Below are 18,046 nucleotides of genomic sequence, written 5' to 3'. Positions count from 1 at the left end.
TCGCAGTGGACTGCATTTGATCTGCCCATGGCGTAGCTCGAGAAGCCAGAGCCACTTATGTGAAGGACGTGGTCTCTTTGCAATTCAGATGATACAAAATATTGATATTTAGTGTTATTTTAAGGGTTTATCTTGAAATCTCTGCTGGCCTGGACAGTCTGACATGGCGGACGTAGCGGCCGAGTGCGGTGTGAAAGTAATGTGCCGATTCAGGCCATTGAATGAATCAGAAATAACAAGAGGAGACAAATACATACCCAAATTTAAAGAAGACGACACCGTGGTTATAACTGTAAGTCAAATGTCTTAAATAGTTGTCTGCCTAGTCTGGGGTGAACAATTTGGATGCTTGATTTTAGCGCATGGGAAACATTGTGGCCTAAACTAACCAACTTGTACACGCAGTGGAAAATTGCAGCGCTGTGCGCTTTTGCAATAGAGCTGTTGAGTAGCAGGTTACATCAACAGAAAATCTGTGCACACAGCTTGTTCTGATTGTAACGAAATCGCGTGATAGCTACATGACTCCCACATGTGCTGTAAATGTTGTCCACTTTTGCATTCACTGCGGTGCTTTTTGAAAGCTCCCTATTTTGAATCTGCTCATGGCATGAGGTGGAGCTCTCTGGAATTGGCGAGTTTTGACACTGATGCGGTATTCACTTCTGCTGAATTGCCAGATTTCAGGTGGCGTCCTGCTCTGCCCTGTCACCTGTGGAGTGGAGGAGAGCGAGAGATGCACTCTCATTGGAAAATAAACCACCTCATCAGGATTTTGTTTTTAAACTATAAACCACACAGATGATTTGGCTACCATTATTCACTGGATGTACTGAAAGCAAATAAAGCCAAGCCACTGCAGGAGAAAGACAGTTAGCCTATATGTTCCCGTTTAAAATGTAGGCAGTGAGCCTGATGATATGGCTAGTGGGAATATCATTGACGACTCTGCATGACTGGCTCGGCTGGTGGTATAGGGGGCATCTGCACTTCAGTGCTATGCTATCTGCCCTTCATTTGCCACCATAGATAATTATCGATCCCCTGTAGTAATAAAACAAAAACAGGTTTTGTTTTTTATTTCCTTAAACGTTTTTACGTCCTTAAACGTTTTTACTTACTTAATTTATTACTTATAGTCATGCAGGCCCATGGCCACTCCATGTGTAATCAGGATTGTGGGTGATTATCTCTCTCTCTCTCTCTCTCTCTCTCTCTCTCTCTCTCTCTCTATATATATATATATATATATATATACTGTATGGATAATACTGTATGGATATATTATTGTTAAGCATGTTTGTACATTTGGCAGGCAGGGCCTTATACACAGTTGTCACAGTAGCCGTACTACACTGTAACTCTCCATAGTGCTCCTCTCTTCACTCCACACACAGTGAGGTTTCATGCATTATTCATTGGATTTCAATGCATTCAATCATAAATAAACACGGAGGCGGTATGCACTGTATGTTTACCTCTTAGACGTATCACAAATAGAATATGTTCTGAAGTCAACAGGCCTGTATGCAATTGTGTCATCACTGCAATCACTTGTTTCAGATAAACAAAATAGCTCTGTTTTACATTGCACTGGGACAGACATCGCCAGTAGCTTGCTGCACCAAGCTGCTGAGAGGCCTGTTTTCATGTTTTCAAGTGAAGGAAGCCTATTCCTGAGAGACTTTCGGGTTCCAAAACGAAATGATTTTCTGAACTGATTTCCTGCATCTGGTTCTTTACTCTTGAAGGCCCAGGAGCTGTTCCTGGGCCTTCAGCTGATCAGGAAACACTCTGAATATGTATGAGCAAGTCAAGCTGGTCTACTATGCTTACCAAAATACTGTCGCTTGGAGTTCTGAGCAAAAAAAGAAAAAACAGTTTAGTGTAAAAGGACCCATGAGGACCAAAATGTGAAATTCATCAGAGCATATCAAATCGGGTGTCAAATGAAAGCTTATAGTCTATATTTCTGGGAAATTAAGTCAGAAAAACATTTCTCAACCATCGTCTGTCATAAGAACAGGGATAAGCGGAGGCTTTGTCCCTGTGGGACAGCCGCCCCTTTTCACAGAGGGTCCTTCATGGAACCCCAAAAGTGTTCCAAAAGCGTTATTCCACAGGGACAGCCGAGAAACAGTGGGAAATCATACAGCAGTGAAATCATATAAACCACTGCATCAACATCCTCACCAACCACTGCCTCAACATCCTCACCAACCACTGCATCAACATCCTCACCAACCACTGCATCAACATCCTCACCAACCACTGCATCAACATCCTCACCAACCACTGCATCAACATCCTCACCAACCACTGCATCAACATCCTCACCAACCACTGCCAACCACTGCATCAACATCCTCACCAACCACTGCATCAACATCCTCACCAACCACTGCATCAACATCCTCATCTCATGCTCCAAAATATGGAGACTTCACTGTCGTTGAGTACAGTGGGGAAAGCGAACCCAGCATATCACACAAATATGGAGTGCAGGTAACTGCCATTAAGATTGATGACATACATGTTGCACATTTCAACACAAAGGGCATCAAGGGATTTATCTTCGTCATTAAAGAGCGCACTGACACATATGGTGTGGTGTCCTTAAGACAGGGTCTTGGGATCCTTCCCACACCGGTTGCAGACAATAAAGAATGTTTTCATTGTGCAGAGGCCATCTCTGAGGCAAACAAGGAGCAGATTGTGTGTCTCTGTGTGTGTCTACACATGACATACTTACATAGTCCCCCTATTTCAGGTTACCAAAAGTAATGGCAAAAGTATGACACATTCATATAATGTCCTAATTAAGCACTAATGTTTAGTATTTGTTTGACAATCCTTTGCATTCAATAACTGCCTGAAGACCTATTGACCCCACCAGACACTGGTGATGCTCTGCCAGGCCTGTACTGCAGCCATCTTCAGTTGTTGTTTGTTTTGAGGTCTTTCTGCCTAAAATCTTATCATCAGGAAATGAAATGCATGTTCAATTGGATTTAAATCTGAAGATTTACTTGGCCAGTCAAGAACTTAAAAATGTTTGGCCCTGAAAAACCCTTTTCTCCAAACTTTCCTCTTGCAATCACTCTGGTACATAATATTCCTCTTACTGTGTCTGTCCACACGACCTTTTTCAAGACCTCTGCAGACTTTTATTTTTTAAATTATTATTATTATTTTTTAGCAAACTGTAACCTGACTATCCTTTTTGAGGATAACTAGGGGTTGAAGCCTCTGTAGTTCGGCTGGTGACGTATTCTACGGATGGTAGTCTCTTTCATGTCTACCTCCATGTGGTGTGGGGGTTTTTCTTATTTATGGTGAGCATTCTTCGTCATCCACTGTAGAAGTATTCCTCGGTCTATCAGCCTGTTTGTGATTGCTGAGCTCACCAAGGATCATATGATAGCTAAAACCCCACTCTTTCTGCAGACACATTTCAACCTAATTTGATGCAGATATTTCACACAGTTTTGGGGAAACGTGGTTACATGAAAAAGAGGGCGATTCCATGACCGAACTTTGAATCTGCACAGTTCTTAAAGTAAATATGTTTTGGGTTTTTTTCATTTTCAGTGGGAATTGTTAGGAGTAGTCCTTGTGCATAGAGTTGTATGGTTTGTTAAACGTTTCTATCAAGGGGTTTTGTTTGACATATGTTTGAAAGTGAAAAATCTATTCCCTGCAACATTCTGTTACCATGTAAATGTCCTTCTATAGTATGTCACATGACTCTACAATTGTCTTGTTCTCAATTGATTAACGTAACATAAATGTTGCTTGAGAAAATGTGTAAGAGTCTGACGGTCTAAAAGGGTAATGTAAGTGTGTGTGTGTGTGTGTGTGCGTGCGTGTGTGTGTGTGTGTTGACTTATAATGATACAGACAGACCTATATTTTAGCATCAGGGAAAAATATTACGTAATCATTCCCTCTTCCTTCCAGCGAGGGTTAAGTGGACTTGAAAGACCTGTAAATCACTGTGTGTCTCTTCTACATTCTGTACAGGCCAAACCATATGTCTTTGATCGTGTCCTGCCTCCAAACACAGCCCAGGAGCAAGTCTATGATGCATGCGCCAAACAGATTGTCAAAGGTAAGCTAACCCCAGCTGGTGTCCGCTGTCCACTACTTCATCCTTCCTTTCTAAGAAACATTACGACTGATCCAAATTGTGGTCCTCTGTGGCTCAGTTGGTGGAGCATGGCGCTAACAACGCTTAGGTTGTGGGTTTGATTTGACCATATATACTGAAATGTATGCACTCACTGCAATGTAAGTCGCATTGGATAAAAGCGTCAGCTATATATTCTCATATTCCTTGTGCCCATACAGATGTCCTGGGAGGCTACAATGGAACCATTTTTGCCTACGGACAAACCTCCTCAGGGAAGACACACACCATGGAGGTCAGCCTGATTCACTGTAGCAGGAATACTTGTCATCTCAATGTTGATGTTGTCATCTCACTGTTGATGGATGGATGGTTCAGATGGTGGATGATGGATGGTTCAGATGGTGGATGATGGATGGTTCAGACGGTGGATGATGGATGGTTCTTGTGGAGCAGATTAGTTCAGATCAACCTACTGTACTCTAGCATTCTCACACAATCCAGTAAGGCCCAGGGTTTCTCTGCCATGAAATAGCAGTGAAAGTCAGCCCTCTCTATCCGTATAAGAGCATTAGGAAACACCGGGTGGACATTGCGTAAGGGTGTTAAGATTTCATTAAGGATGAGTTTAGTATTGTGGGTGATTCTAAGAACGGCCACTGTAAATTCTATAGGTTGCATTTGTCCTTAAGCTTTGAAGGACTGTTGTTTTTACTCTCAGGTCAGGAAGGATCATTGGTCAATAACCAGGAAATGGATACTTCCAGAACAGCTGCCTGCTGGGGATATTCCCTCTGAGTTTGTTATGGTGAGAGTCATTGGTGCTGTGTGGGGTGTTGTTAGTGAGACCTCTTCCTGTTCCTCTGGCCCAGGGCAAGCTGCATGACCCCCAGTTGATGGGCATAATCCCTCGCATTGCACATGACATCTTCGACCACATCTACTCCATGGATGAGAACCTGGAGTTCCACATCAAGGTAAACACGGGCGGGGGGGGGGGGGGGGGGGGGGGAATTCCTGTACAGTATGTGGTAAATAACAGCTGTGTGGTTACGGTATGTTTGATTATCAAAATGAGCACTGCATTTCCATTTAATTGTACAGGTCTCGTATTTTGAAATATACCTGGACAAGATCAGAGACTTGCTAGATGGTAAGACGTCACCCTCAGTTTGTGTGTGTGTGTGTGTGTGTGTGTGTGTGTGTGTGTGTGTGTGTGTGTGTGTGTGTGTGTGTGTGTGTGTGTGTGTGTGTGTGTGCGTGCATGTGCGTATATGTGTGAGTTTCATAAAGGTCTGGAGCACTTATGTGTTTTATGAAAGAGAGCCTGCTGTGTTTGTGGCTATTAGAGAGATCATATCTATCTGTTCTCCAGTTTCGAAGACGAATCTCGCTGTACATGAGGACAAAAACAGAGTGCCTTATGTCAAGGTGAGTAGCATAAAGACTTCCACTGTCTTTTATACAATATGATTTCTGGATGATAATACACCACCTCAATGCAAATATCTTCTTAGCACCATAAAGATGGCTGCAAGAGTGGTGTGATTAACTTCATCAGTAGAAATGGTCCTCTGTGGCTCAGTTGGTAGAGTATGCCGCTAACAACGCTTAGGTTGTGGGTTTGATTCCCGCTGGGACTGTATATACTGAAAAACATATGCACTCACTGCAATGTAAGTCGCTTCGGATAAACGCGTCAGCTAAATAGCATGTATTGTTATATCAATGGCATTGCAGTGAGCACTGAATCAGAAACAGCCACCCAGGTGTTGAAGCTGTGATCTTCTTCCCAGGGCTGTACAGAACGCTTTGTGTCGAGTCCGGAAGAAGTCATGGATGTCATCGATGAGGGGAAGGCTGCCCGTCACGTTGCCGTGACAAGTATGTGTCCCTCTCCCATTCGTCATGCTTTCATATCATACATACTGCATACCGTGGCATTATGCTGCTGATCGCAGTTTGGGATTATGATCAAATCCATTTGAATATGATTACGTCAACTTCAACAGCTCTGTGTATACACTGTATGGTAAGTTAGCACTTTGTTTACAGTGAACTAGTCAAAGGGGTACCTCTGCTACAGTAGTGTTTGTTCTGTCCATAGACATGAATGAGCACAGCTCCAGAAGTCACAGCATTTTCCTGATCAACATCAAACAAGAGAACGTAGAAACAGAGAAGAAACTGTCGGGGAAGTTGTACTTGGTGGACCTGGCTGGTAGTGAGAAGGTATCATGTCCCCAACAGTCCAACACACTGCAAGTCAACCACGTTGTGTTAATGTGTGGGACACTACGCTTGTGTGGGTGTCTACACAGCCTGGCGCCATATTGGATGTCTGGTCCAGACCTGTCGGGTTCCATCTAAGATGTGAATCATGTGTCCTTGTTATTCACCTGCTGACGGAGCCTTCTTACACACTCTTTGTCTCTTAAAGGTCAGCAAAACAGGCGCAGAAGGATCTGTGCTAGATGAGGCTAAAAATATCAATAAGTCCCTCTCTGCACTGGGGAATGTCATCTCTGCACTGGCCGAAGGGACTGTAAGTGTTCTGTCCTTCTTATCATCCCTCGTTTCCTCGTTTCCTCTGTCCTATATGTCTCAAGCTTTCTTTGTCTTTTTCCGACTGTAAAGGGGTAGATAAGAAGCACTGTGAATGCATAGATTGTCAGTTAAAACCCAGAATACGTTCATACTTGACATTAAAAGCCATCAAGGCCATTATGAATAGAAAGTTATCTGCAGCCTTATTTTACTATTTCTAGAATACCTGCACATATAGTAAGGCTTGCATTTTAAAAATAGGCCAAGGTCTTCCTCCAACAGAGCAAAAGTGCTTTTACTAACACCAACAATAATTAGAAGGTGACTGATTTCCTCTGAATTGGATCTTTAAAAAAATCACCTTTCTGCTGGCTGCTGTGTTTGTGTAGAAAACCCACGTCCCGTACAGAGACAGCAAAATGACCCGCATCCTTCAGGACTCCCTGGGGGGGAACTGCAGGACCACCATCATCATCTGCTGCTCCCCCTCCGTCTACAACGAGGCTGAGACCAAGTCCACCCTCATGTTCGGGCAGAGGTGAGATACCTCCAGAGCCTGCTCCCAGATCAGTATGTACTCTAGCCAACTCCAAGGCATAGCATTGTCAAGCATAGTCATAAGAGTTGCCTCAAGTACAGTGCATACTGATCTGGGACCAGACTACTCACCCCCTCTCTCATCACAGCGCACAAGCATTGTGGTTTCATTTATATACCACTTTCATTCATGACACTGTATGGTTTTATGATACAATTCTGAAGTGTTGAGGCACAATTATTCCATCCAAGTTGAAGGGTACCTCAACCATAACAAGGCTCCTGGTGGCAGGTACAGTAGCTGAGTGGTCCCAGAGCTGGCCTTGTGTCCTGTGAAGGTGGTTGGGGACCCATTAACCCAGTGATCTCCAGTGCCGTGTGAAGGTGGTTGGGGACACATTAACCCAGTGATCTCCAGTGCCCTGTGAAGGTGGTTGGGGACCCATTAACCCAGTGATCTCCAGTGCCCTGTGAAGGTGGTTGGGGACCCATTAACCCAGTGATCTCCAGTGCCCTGTGAAGGTGGTTGGGGACCCATTAACCCAGTGATCTCCAGTGCCCTGTGAAGGTGGTTGGGGACCCATTAACCCAGTGATCTCCAGTGCCGTGTGAAGTCCCCAGTCCTCTCTCTCAGCCTCGCTGTAGAGCTGACGGTCACATGTGGCCATGCAGGGCTTAGGGTGTGGCCATGCAGGGCTTAGGGTGTGGCCATGCTGGGCTTAGGGTGTGGCCATGCAGGCCATGGTCAGAGGCAGATGGGGAAGAGGAGGAAAATGGGACGGCACCCAGATTTCTGCTTAGTTGGCTCTTTTTTTTTTTTATTTATCCAACGGCATTCCTGTCGATAAAACCTGGCACCTTCATCAGGGGTATGAATAGTACAGGGGGATGGAGTTCTATTCCATTCATTACAATGAGCCCATCCTCCGATTTCTGCCTCCAGCAGCCTCCCCTGGAACAGTGGTCTCTCTCTGAGAATCACCTTAAAGACAGACACACATGTGACATCAACATTCAACATGACAGCAATAACAATATCATTAAAATGTATTTAATGAATCTCTATTTTTAATCCTATATTTACAGTATTTACATCCTTGTCCACTGTTTCCAGAAGAATTGTCTAAGACAGCCTAGAAAAAAATACATTGAATAAGGCCGTGTTGGAATCAGTAGACCAGGATCCCATTTTCCTTTTTGACTGAGTTATGTCCAGGAGACCAGTAGTTTTTTTTGGGCAGTACCACTCTCGTATTTGTTCAGTTTTTATAGGTCAGAGACAGTAGGGAAAGACAGGAAGTAAGGAGGAGAGGTTATGTCAGTGCATGGGTTTGAGCATTGCCATTTCTGTTCAGAGACAGATGAACAATGTCTTCTTCATCTGGATAACGACCGGAAGCACGGGCTTCTTATGCAATCTCTCATTCAGTGTAAGTACGCAGGATTAAATCCGGAAGTATCCCAGTGTTCCGATCGCTCTTCTCATCAGCCCAGCAGTTCCCTGGTGTGTGAATGGCTCACCGGCCATCTGCCATGTGAAACCCTGGATCAGGGTGTGAGGGAGCTCTTCACCTCCCTTTTCACCTCCAGAGCTGGGCATCATTATCACCCACTGCAGAATGACCTCATCACAGTCCCTTAACGGTTGCAGTAGGGTAGTGACTGAATTATTGGCCCTGGTCAGAAACCACCATTCACCCATACTCACCTAGATACAGTACATAGTGTAGACCTGAAATGATTGCATTGGTATAAGCAAGCTTGTGGAAATACCATTTAGCCTACCAGAGGTTAAGGTGGAGCCACTACCCTCTTGATTATACCTGTCCAATTGTGTTTGGACAGGGCGTTGTTTGACTTCAGTGTGTCCAATGTTCAGTGTGTCTAATTCATTGATTATACCTATCCAATCGTTTTTGGACAGGGTGTTGTTTGACTTCAGTGTGTCTAATTCATTGATTATGTTCAGCTGTGTCAAATTCGTGTCGCCACATGCAGAGCCAAGACCATAAAGAACACGGTGTCTGTGAACTTGGAGCTGACCGCAGAGGAGTGGAAGAAGAAGTATGAGAAGGAGAAGGAGAAGAACAAGGGCCTGAAGAACGTCATCCAGAGGCTGGAGATGGAGCTCAACCGCTGGAGGAACGGTGAGGGCAACGGGGGATCCCTGGAGCACAGCTCAGGGGTGAACATGGAGAGCAGGGGCTCCCTGGAGCACAGCTCAGGGGTGAACGGGGAGAGCAGGGGCTCCCTGGAGCACAGCTCAGGGTTGAACGTGGAGAGCAGGGGCTCCCTGGAGTACAGCTCAGGGGTGAACGTGGAGAGCAGGGGCTCCCTGGAGCACAGCTCAGGGGTGAACGTGGAGAGCAGGGGCTCCCTGGAGCACAGCTCAGGATTGAACGTGGAGAGCAGGGGCTCCCTGGAGCACAGCTCAGGGGTGAACGTGGAGAGCAGGGGCTCCCTGGAGCACAGCTCAGGGGTGAACGTGGAGAGCAGGGGCTCCCTGGAGCACAGCTCAGGGGTGAACGTGGAGAGCAGGGGCTCCCTGGAGCACTGCTCAGGGGTGAACGTGGAGAGCAGGGGCTCCCTGGAGCATTGCTCAGGGGTGAAAGTGGAAGCAAACCGCTAGTTATCCTGGTTTCAGTTTATCCAGGTTACAGTTTGCTAAAAAACTACCTAAAAAACCTGCAGAGGTCTGGAAAACAGTCTTGTGGACAGATCAGACGAATATTATCATGTGATGATTATCAGAGTGATTGAAATAGGAAAGTTGAGAGAAAAAAGGATCTGCCCAAGAACTGACTAACTTATCTTAATTGATGATGTTGCTGCTGACAGAATGTATTCTGAAGTGAACAGAAAAATCTTGTGTGCTCAAGTGCAAACAAATGCCTCCAAATGTTTGGATAGCGCTTCATCATACAATAAGACAATGACCCCAAACAAACTGCCATAGCAACTAGGGAGTTTTTCAGTGCCAAAAAGCGGAAAGTTGTTGACTGGCCAAGTCAGTCTTCAGATTTAGATCCAATTGAACATGCATTTCATTTTCTGATGATAAGATGTCAGGCAAAAAGACCTCAAAACAAACAACAACTGAAGATGGCTGCAGTACAGGCCTGGCAGAGCATCACCAGAGAATATGGCCAGCGTCTGGTGGGGTCAATGGGTTGTAGACTTCAGGCAGTTATTGCATGCAAAGGATTGTCCACCAAATACTAAACTTTATTTGGGCATTACATGATTTTTTCCAATACTTTTGGAGCCCTGAAGTCTGTTCAAGCTGAGAATCTCTACTTTGACCCCATAGTAACTGTTTGATTTCAAATCCAAACTGTTGGAGGAGTATAGAGCTAAAAGAAGACAAAATGCTTCCTCTTTCCAATACTTATTGAGGGCGCTATATCTACCATAGCCCCGGTGTTGTAAACAGCGCCCCCTTCTGTCTAAGGTGAGAACGTGCCTGAGGATGAGCAGCTGAGTGCGAAAGAGCAGAAGAACCTGGAGCCATGTGACAACACGCCTGTCATTGATAACCTGGCCCCAGCCAATGGCGTGCCGGCGTCCACCGAGGAGAAGAGCAAGTACGAGGAGAACATCAGCAACCTCTACAAGCAGCTGGACGACAAGGTAGTCACTTAATGTACCGTAGACAATGGTGGATACTTTACATTTACATTTTTGACATTTAGCAGATTTGTCTAAAGTATGTCATCTATACATCAGTCATCATAAGAGAAAATCTATGCTAGGACCAGGGGCCATTGGCAGTCATAATGCTAGAAGAAGGAAGGATTACTTTTATTTATTTATTTATTTTTATTATTAGCAGTAGAGGAACTCTACAGAGGGGTAGCGGGGGGGGGGGGGGGGTGAAGAGGTCTTTTGGAGGGACAGTCAAGATGTAGCCTAAAGAGATGGGTCTTCAGTCTACGGCGGAAGATAGGTAGTGACTCTGTAGTCCTGACAGCAGTGGGAAGCTTAATATAGACAATGGTAGATACTTAATGTAGGTATCACCTGTGGTATGAAGTAACTCACTGACCAACTAAGAACAATCATGTCATTCCAATAAGTGTGGTAGTTTAAAGGCAAAGGTAGGCTGGGGAGAGGGTGCCTACAGACTGACTTGGCCTGGGGCAGTGTCCTAGACATCGTGTGCTACAGCCCCCCGAAACCAAGACAACCCATTTCATTTTGAGAGAATTAAACATAGTAATTTCTAAGAAAATGAGGTACAGTAGACATTGACTGATTTTAACATCTGAACCACTAAAGTCCAATGTCATCCAACAAACAGTTCAGTTTATCCAAAGAAAAATAAAACTGGCGCTTGTAACTGTCTCTCACAGGATGATGAAATCAACCAACAGAGTCAACTGGCAGAGAAACTCAAGGAACAGATGCTGGACCAGGATGAGGTAACCGCCAGACTTCTATTAACTCCACTTCCTCAAACAATACACTAACACAGTAGTTTCCTTTACCACCACCTATTGGCCATGCATGGGTGGTACAGGTAAGAGTCGGTGAGCATCTCATCTGGTATTACATTGTTTGCCTCCATCGTTTCCGAATGGAAGGTATAAAAGCTGAAAGGGAAACTGGCTATGGTGTGACTGTGTGTCCATGTTCCTGTGTGTCCATGTCCCTGTGTGTCCATGTCCCTGTGTGTCCATGTCCCTGTGTGTCCATGTCCCTGTGTGTCCATGCTCCTGTGTGTCCATGCTCCTGTGTGTCCATGCTCCTGTGTGTCCATGTACCTGTGTGTCCATGCTCCTGTGTGTCCATGCTCCTGTGTGTCCATGCTCCTGTGTGTCCATGTTCCTGTGTGTCCATGTACCACGTGTAGTTGCTGGCGTCCACGCGAAGGGACTACGAGAAGATCCATGAGGAGCTGTCTCGTCTGCAGCAGGAGAACGAGGCGGCCAAGGAGGAGGTGAAGGAGGTGCTGCAGGCCCTGGAGGAGCTGGCTGTCAACTACGACCAGAAGAGCCAGGAGGTGGAGGACCGGGGCCGCGCCAACGAAGTGCTCGGAGAGGAACTGGCTCAGAAGACTGTGAGTCGGGCAGGAGAGGGAGAGAGAGGGGGGGGACGGGGACGTAGGGATGGCAGGTACCTTGAGGTTAGAAAGGCTGGACAGTGATTGGTAGGTCGCTGGTCCGATCCCCACCCCAGGAGGGAGCTGGATGTGAGCTGGTGACTGGAGGGTTGCTGGCATCATGCCTAAGGTGCCTACCACTGCCGTTGTGCCCTTGAGCAAGGCACTTTATCAAGACATATGGCCTTCACCTTACAGTTATTGGACCTATGGAATTGGCCTGATAGTAACTCAGGAAGACATTGAGTTGGTTACTAAGTTAAGTTAGGTAGTACCACCTCAAACCTCTTAAGCATCAAATGAGTTGGAAAGGGTAGCATGATGTTTCACTCTGAAATGTTACTCAAGTCTGCTCTTCTGTGTGTGTGTGTGTGTGTGTGTGTGTGTGTGTGTGTGTGTGTGTGTGTGTGTGTGTGTGTGTGTGTGTGTGTGTGTGTGTGTGTGTCAGGTGGTCCTGGTAGCAGTGCAGAGGGAGCTGGCTCAGCTTCAGGAGCTCAATGGACACCAGAGAAAGAGAGCAGCTGAGATCCTCAACCTTCTGCTCCGGGACCTCAGTGAGATAGGGAGCATCATCAGCACCACTGACATCAAGACGGTGAGAAGGTCTAACTGACACACATAGGCACTGCAACACAAAGATACACACACACACACACACACACACACACACACACACACACACACACACACACCTTCCCTAACTTTTGCCTCAATGGGTTGTAACATTGTCCACTTATTGTTCTATTTAGTAAAAAAAAGAAATTGGGGCTATTTTGTTTATTTAATATTTTGCTTATATATTATTGTTTTTTATGTCCCATGCACCAACCTCACCAACTCAGTTTTCTGCATGTGCAAATATACTTGGCCAAATAAAAGAATTCTGATTCTGATTCTATGTAGCGATTATAACCACACAACACAGCATGGTCTCTTCTCTCAGACGGCTCCTCAGTTTGCTACAGTCATCCTTCCTTCATCTGTAGATATCTGAGGGGAACGGTAACGGTGGTGTGATTGAGGAGGAGTTCACCATGGCCCGTCTCTACATCAGTAAGATGAGGTCAGAGGTGAAGTCGCTGGTGAACCGCAGCAAGCTGCTGGAGAGCGCCCAGACCGACACCAGCCGCAAGATGCAGGCCAATGAGAAGGAGCTGGCCTCCTGTCAGCTGCTCATCTCCCAGGTAACGGGGAGGACCCGCTGTACAAGTATATCGGTCTGAATACAATGATAGAAATTCCCCATAAAGGTGGACAGCTGTTTATTGATGGGTGTGTGTTTGTGTGTTTGTGTGTTTGTGTGTTTGTGTGTGTACCCTGTCATGCTGTGGTGTGGTGTGGCTGTAGCACCAGGCCAAGATCAAGTCGCTGACAGACTACATGCAGAACATGGAGCAGAAGAAGAGACATCTAGAGGAGAGTCAGGACGCCCTCACTGAGGAGCTGGCAAAGCTACATGCTCAGGGTGAGGCCCTCTGGGTGAGGCCCTCTGGGTGAGGCCCTCAGGGTGAGGCCCTCTGGGTGAGGCCCTCTGGGGAACACTTCTATGTCCTACTCACACCGGTAGCAGACTGGCCATCTGGAGCACCGGGAGAAGTCCCGGTTGGGCTGGTTGATCTGTGGGCCATGGGCCGGTTTAGTGACACGATCTGTGGGCTTCGTGCCCCCCCCCCCTCCTCCTCCCCTCCGTTGGCTGAAAGTCCAGGGCTGTTTTGTTGTCCTCGTCCATCCCTGACTCACACTATACCCATCCCCTCTTATGACCCACTACACACCACAGAGGGGTCTGTCTAGATGTTGGTTCCATCTGATACTGAATCCTGGTGTGGGTCTGTCTAGATGTTGGTTCCATCTGATACTGAATCCTGGTGTGGGTCTTGGGTTTGTTCTTCCTCAGAGAAAATGCATGAGGTGTCAGTGTTGGATAAGGAGAAGGAGCACATCAGCATGCTCCAAGGCGAAGAGGAGATAAAGGTAAGCAAACCAGTGATGTCGTGTAGAGCACCCGTTAGTGATCAGCACAGGTGTGATGGGGCTATAGGGTCTCACCTGTCGCCTGTGTTTGAGTTTAGGTTGTTCTGTGCCTGCACAGTATGTGTGTGACATCAAATCAAATCAAATTGTATTTGTCATGTACATCTCACACAGCCGTAATTGACATAGTGAAATGCTTTGGGATCTTCCTCCTCGATCCAATAACAGTCAACAACAATCAACGAATCAACAATACAATATAATATAGTAATAATAAAACCGTGACAATAGTAGTGCATAAGGGGGTTAAGTAGCAGCATTAATGATTGAAATTATAACAACAGTCATACAATGTCAAGTGTATGTACTGTAGCAGCAATATTTACAGTAATAGTGCAAAAGTGCAATGAATGCAGTGGCAATCTCCTCCTGCCCCGTGCAGAAAACTCTGGAGGAGCAGATGGAGAGCCACAGGGAGGCCCATCAGAAGCAGCTGACCCTTCTCCGGGACGACATCGGCGACAAGCAGAGGAGGCTGGACGAGCTCACAGAGTAAGAAAATTAAGTGTTCGAAAAGTCAGACGGGCACTTTAAGGAGAGTTGCGGGGATGCAGGGGACAGACAGCTGTTCCCACGTTATGTAAATCATATCACATGTTCTTGGGACTAGGCTTTAAAAGATGGGTTTTTGCAGCACTCTTTTGTGATGAAGCAGTTTATCGCCACGAGAGTTGTATTCTTTGGTTGTCCCACCCACCACCCACCACCCCAGCTCCCACCTGCCTATTCGCTCTGTGTTTACCTACCAAAGGGGGGTTTGAAAAGGTTTATGGGCTGTATCAGAGCAGAGCCATCCGATGACGTCAACCCTATTTGTACTACCGTATTCATTAAACTATTAAAACAACGTTTTATCTGTCCTAGTCTCAACCAGGGTCTGCTGCTGGAGCATGAGAGGCTGATGTCTGACTATGACAAACTCAAGGTGGAGGAGCAGGAGAAGGACATGAAGCTACAGAGGCTTGTGTAGGTATCGCTTATACACTACGAGCAAGACTGGACAGTTAATGTTCATGTTGTTGAAATTACATGGTTTGCGGAATGTCTCCTGTGTGATCTGGCTAAGATACGTAGACAGATGAACGACATCAAAGATGCAGGTTTACACACAGGCCACTGATTCACGTTTTTTTTCAGTGAATTTTGTTTTCAGTCATGCTGGAATAGCGTAATTACGGCCTGCTTCTTTTTCCTTAGCATCCTCAACGAGCAAAGAGAGCAGGCCACGCAGGACCTCAAGGGCCTGGAGGAGACTGTGGTAAGACCTCTGTTGATGTTGCTCTTATCTGCTTACTGATTGAAGGTCTGTACTGTAGATACACTGGGGGGGATTGAGCACTGCATTGTGAGCACTGTGTAGAATAAAATCAGTCCATTTACACAAACTGAGACAAGTAATGATGCTAAAATACAGTTTGTTTCTTACCGGTTCAAACCACTTGTGGAACTTGAACCCAGGAACAATGGGGATCTAATTGTGCTGAAAAGTGGTTTGTTTGTGTTCTCCGTGTGTTAAGTACGTGTTGTCTCTTTCTGTTTGGGTTTCACAGGCCAAAGAGCTGCAGACTCTTCATAACTTGCGCAGACTCTTTGTCCAAGACCTCACAGCGCGGGTCAAGAAGGTACGTCCATATTTTACCCCTCATTGTGATGCCGCGTCCTGTGAGTAAGTGACAGCAATATCTTTTTAAAGTTGCAACAAACGTTGTACTGTAAGCAGAAGAGTCCTGCGTTGTAGCGTTTATTGACTTGGATGATTTCTGATCCTCTGATCTCAGAGTGCGGAACTGGACTGCGAGGACGGAGTTGGCAGCGCTGCTCAAAAACAGAAGATCTCCTTCCTGGAGAACAACCTGGAGCAGCTTACCAAGGTCCACAAGCAGGTACTGGGAAAGCTGCTCACACCTGGAGCAGCTCACTAAGGTCCACAAGCAGGTACTGGAGCAGCTCACTAAGGTCCACAAGCAGGTACTGGGAAAGCTGCTCACACCTCCCTGTAGAGCTCCTGTGTCACTAAGGTCCACAAGCAGGTACTGGAGCAGCTCACTAAGGTCCACAAGCAGGTACTGGGAAAGCTGCTCACACCTCCCTGTAGAGCTCCTGTGTCACTAAGGGCAGTACAGTACGAGCCTGTAGTTGGAGTTAACGTCCCTGTCCTTGTTACAGTACGTCCCTGAAAGGGGAAATATACGAATGCTTGAAACACAGGACCCGAGGTTTCTTCAATCAATCATAAAGTGTAATGAAAGAATCACAACGTGTCCTCCCCTACAGGAACACTCTGTAAGACCCGTGTAATCAACCCCTCATCCCTCTATGTTAGACCCAGGTAGCCGATGGCAGATTGTCCATTATCCTACCTGAGTGAAAACCGTGCAAAGCTATTGCAATATTTGATTTTGAATCAACGTTATCTATAATACTCCAGTCTGTCTATTTTGGTTTAAGCCACTGTTATACACAGTATATAATACTCCAGTCTATTTCTATTAGTTTAAATCAATGTCTCTGCCACGTCCCGTCCATCCAGCTGGTACGCGATAACGCCGACCTGCGCTGTGAGCTTCCCAAGCTGGAGAAGCGGCTGCGGGCCACGGCCGAGAGGGTCAAGGCCCTGGAGAACGCCCTGAAGGAGGCCAAGGAGAACTCCATGAGGGACCGCAAGCGCTACCAGGTGGAAGTGGACCGCATCAAGGAGGCGGTCAGGGCCAAGAACATTGCCAGGAGAGGCCACTCGGCGCAGATAGGTAAGGACGGGGACACTGGGGGGCCTGTAAACAGTGATAATAACCATGGGGTAACATAGCTGTGAATGCCCTCCAACCAAGTGTCACTCCTTTCGGTGGTATTTAATCGACGGATCTTCTCTGTGTTGCAGCTAAGCCTATCCGCCCAGGTCAACACCCGCTGTCTTCCCCTACTGCCCACTCCATCAGGGGTGGAGGTCTATACAGCCACCACTACAACCACAACAAATAACCACCACCGTATGTGACACCACTTGAGGTTTACTGGATGATGATGATAGGTTATGTGGATTTAAAGGTGAAGCAGGTAGTTTTGTGCTTTGCTGCCCTCTCTGGCCACACTGAAAATCTGGAAACATAAATACGCGACGTTTTCTAATCGAGGCAAACACGTGCATGTCCTTGTTAACAAAGAAACGTAAAATAGATACGTTAAATCCAGTGCTCAACCTCGACGCTCGATTTTAGAAGGAGCTTGGTTGGGACTAAATCTTTAATTTCTTGATTGCTACCAATTTATCATGGCCGTTTGCTGTGAGATAAAGTAGCTGAAATCAATGACTACTTGGTAAACACTCCTTCTCTCCCTCTCTCCGCTACAGACAGACCATGAGTCAGAAGTGCATGTAGACTACAGACTGGCTACAGACCGGCTACAGACCACTCCCGCCCTTCTGTCCTTCCTCCTGGAACGTCCTCTGGACAGCCTACTCAACAGACTGCTATCTACCACACATCTCAAAGACTCATCAAAACACACTCCCCATCAGCCGCCTGTATCAGAAATTGTATATTTACATACACTGCGTTTAGATTTTTCCTGCATTTTACATTGCTGTGGGAGTAATTGATAGCTGCAGAAGTGCTCTTTCAGAGGTTGAGCTGTGCTGTAAGAAAGTCACATTTATATTATCCAGTCAGCTATTAAGAGAGTCCAGCATACACCTGTAG

At 46.2% G+C, this 18,046-nt stretch overlaps 1 protein-coding gene across 1 annotated transcript; it reads left to right on the top strand.

Annotated features, from left to right (window-relative positions):
* Positions 1 to 163: 163 nt before the first annotated feature.
* On the top strand, positions 164 to 17,327 carry LOC310814750 (kinesin heavy chain-like; the record flags this gene model as incomplete). Its single annotated transcript, XM_083684250.1, has 25 exons — positions 164 to 292; positions 4,024 to 4,111; positions 4,351 to 4,424; positions 5,002 to 5,106; positions 5,234 to 5,282; positions 5,505 to 5,560; positions 5,926 to 6,013; positions 6,237 to 6,361; positions 6,570 to 6,674; positions 7,066 to 7,214; positions 9,212 to 9,360; positions 10,665 to 10,843; positions 11,566 to 11,634; positions 12,066 to 12,272; positions 12,763 to 12,909; positions 13,304 to 13,498; positions 13,662 to 13,779; positions 14,212 to 14,288; positions 14,731 to 14,840; positions 15,213 to 15,314; positions 15,546 to 15,606; positions 15,899 to 15,970; positions 16,127 to 16,231; positions 16,879 to 17,095; positions 17,227 to 17,327. 25 exons carry the CDS (start codon positions 164 to 166, stop codon positions 17,325 to 17,327), a joined length of 2,877 nt encoding a protein of 958 aa, XP_083540376.1.
* Positions 17,328 to 18,046: the final 719 nt, after the last annotated feature.

The sequence above is a fragment of the Argentina silus genome, assembly GCF_951799395.1.
Source record: "Argentina silus genome assembly, chromosome: 14".
NCBI lineage: Eukaryota > Metazoa > Chordata > Actinopteri > Argentiniformes > Argentinidae > Argentina > Argentina silus.
This window is presented reverse-complemented; position numbering and strand designations above follow the sequence as displayed.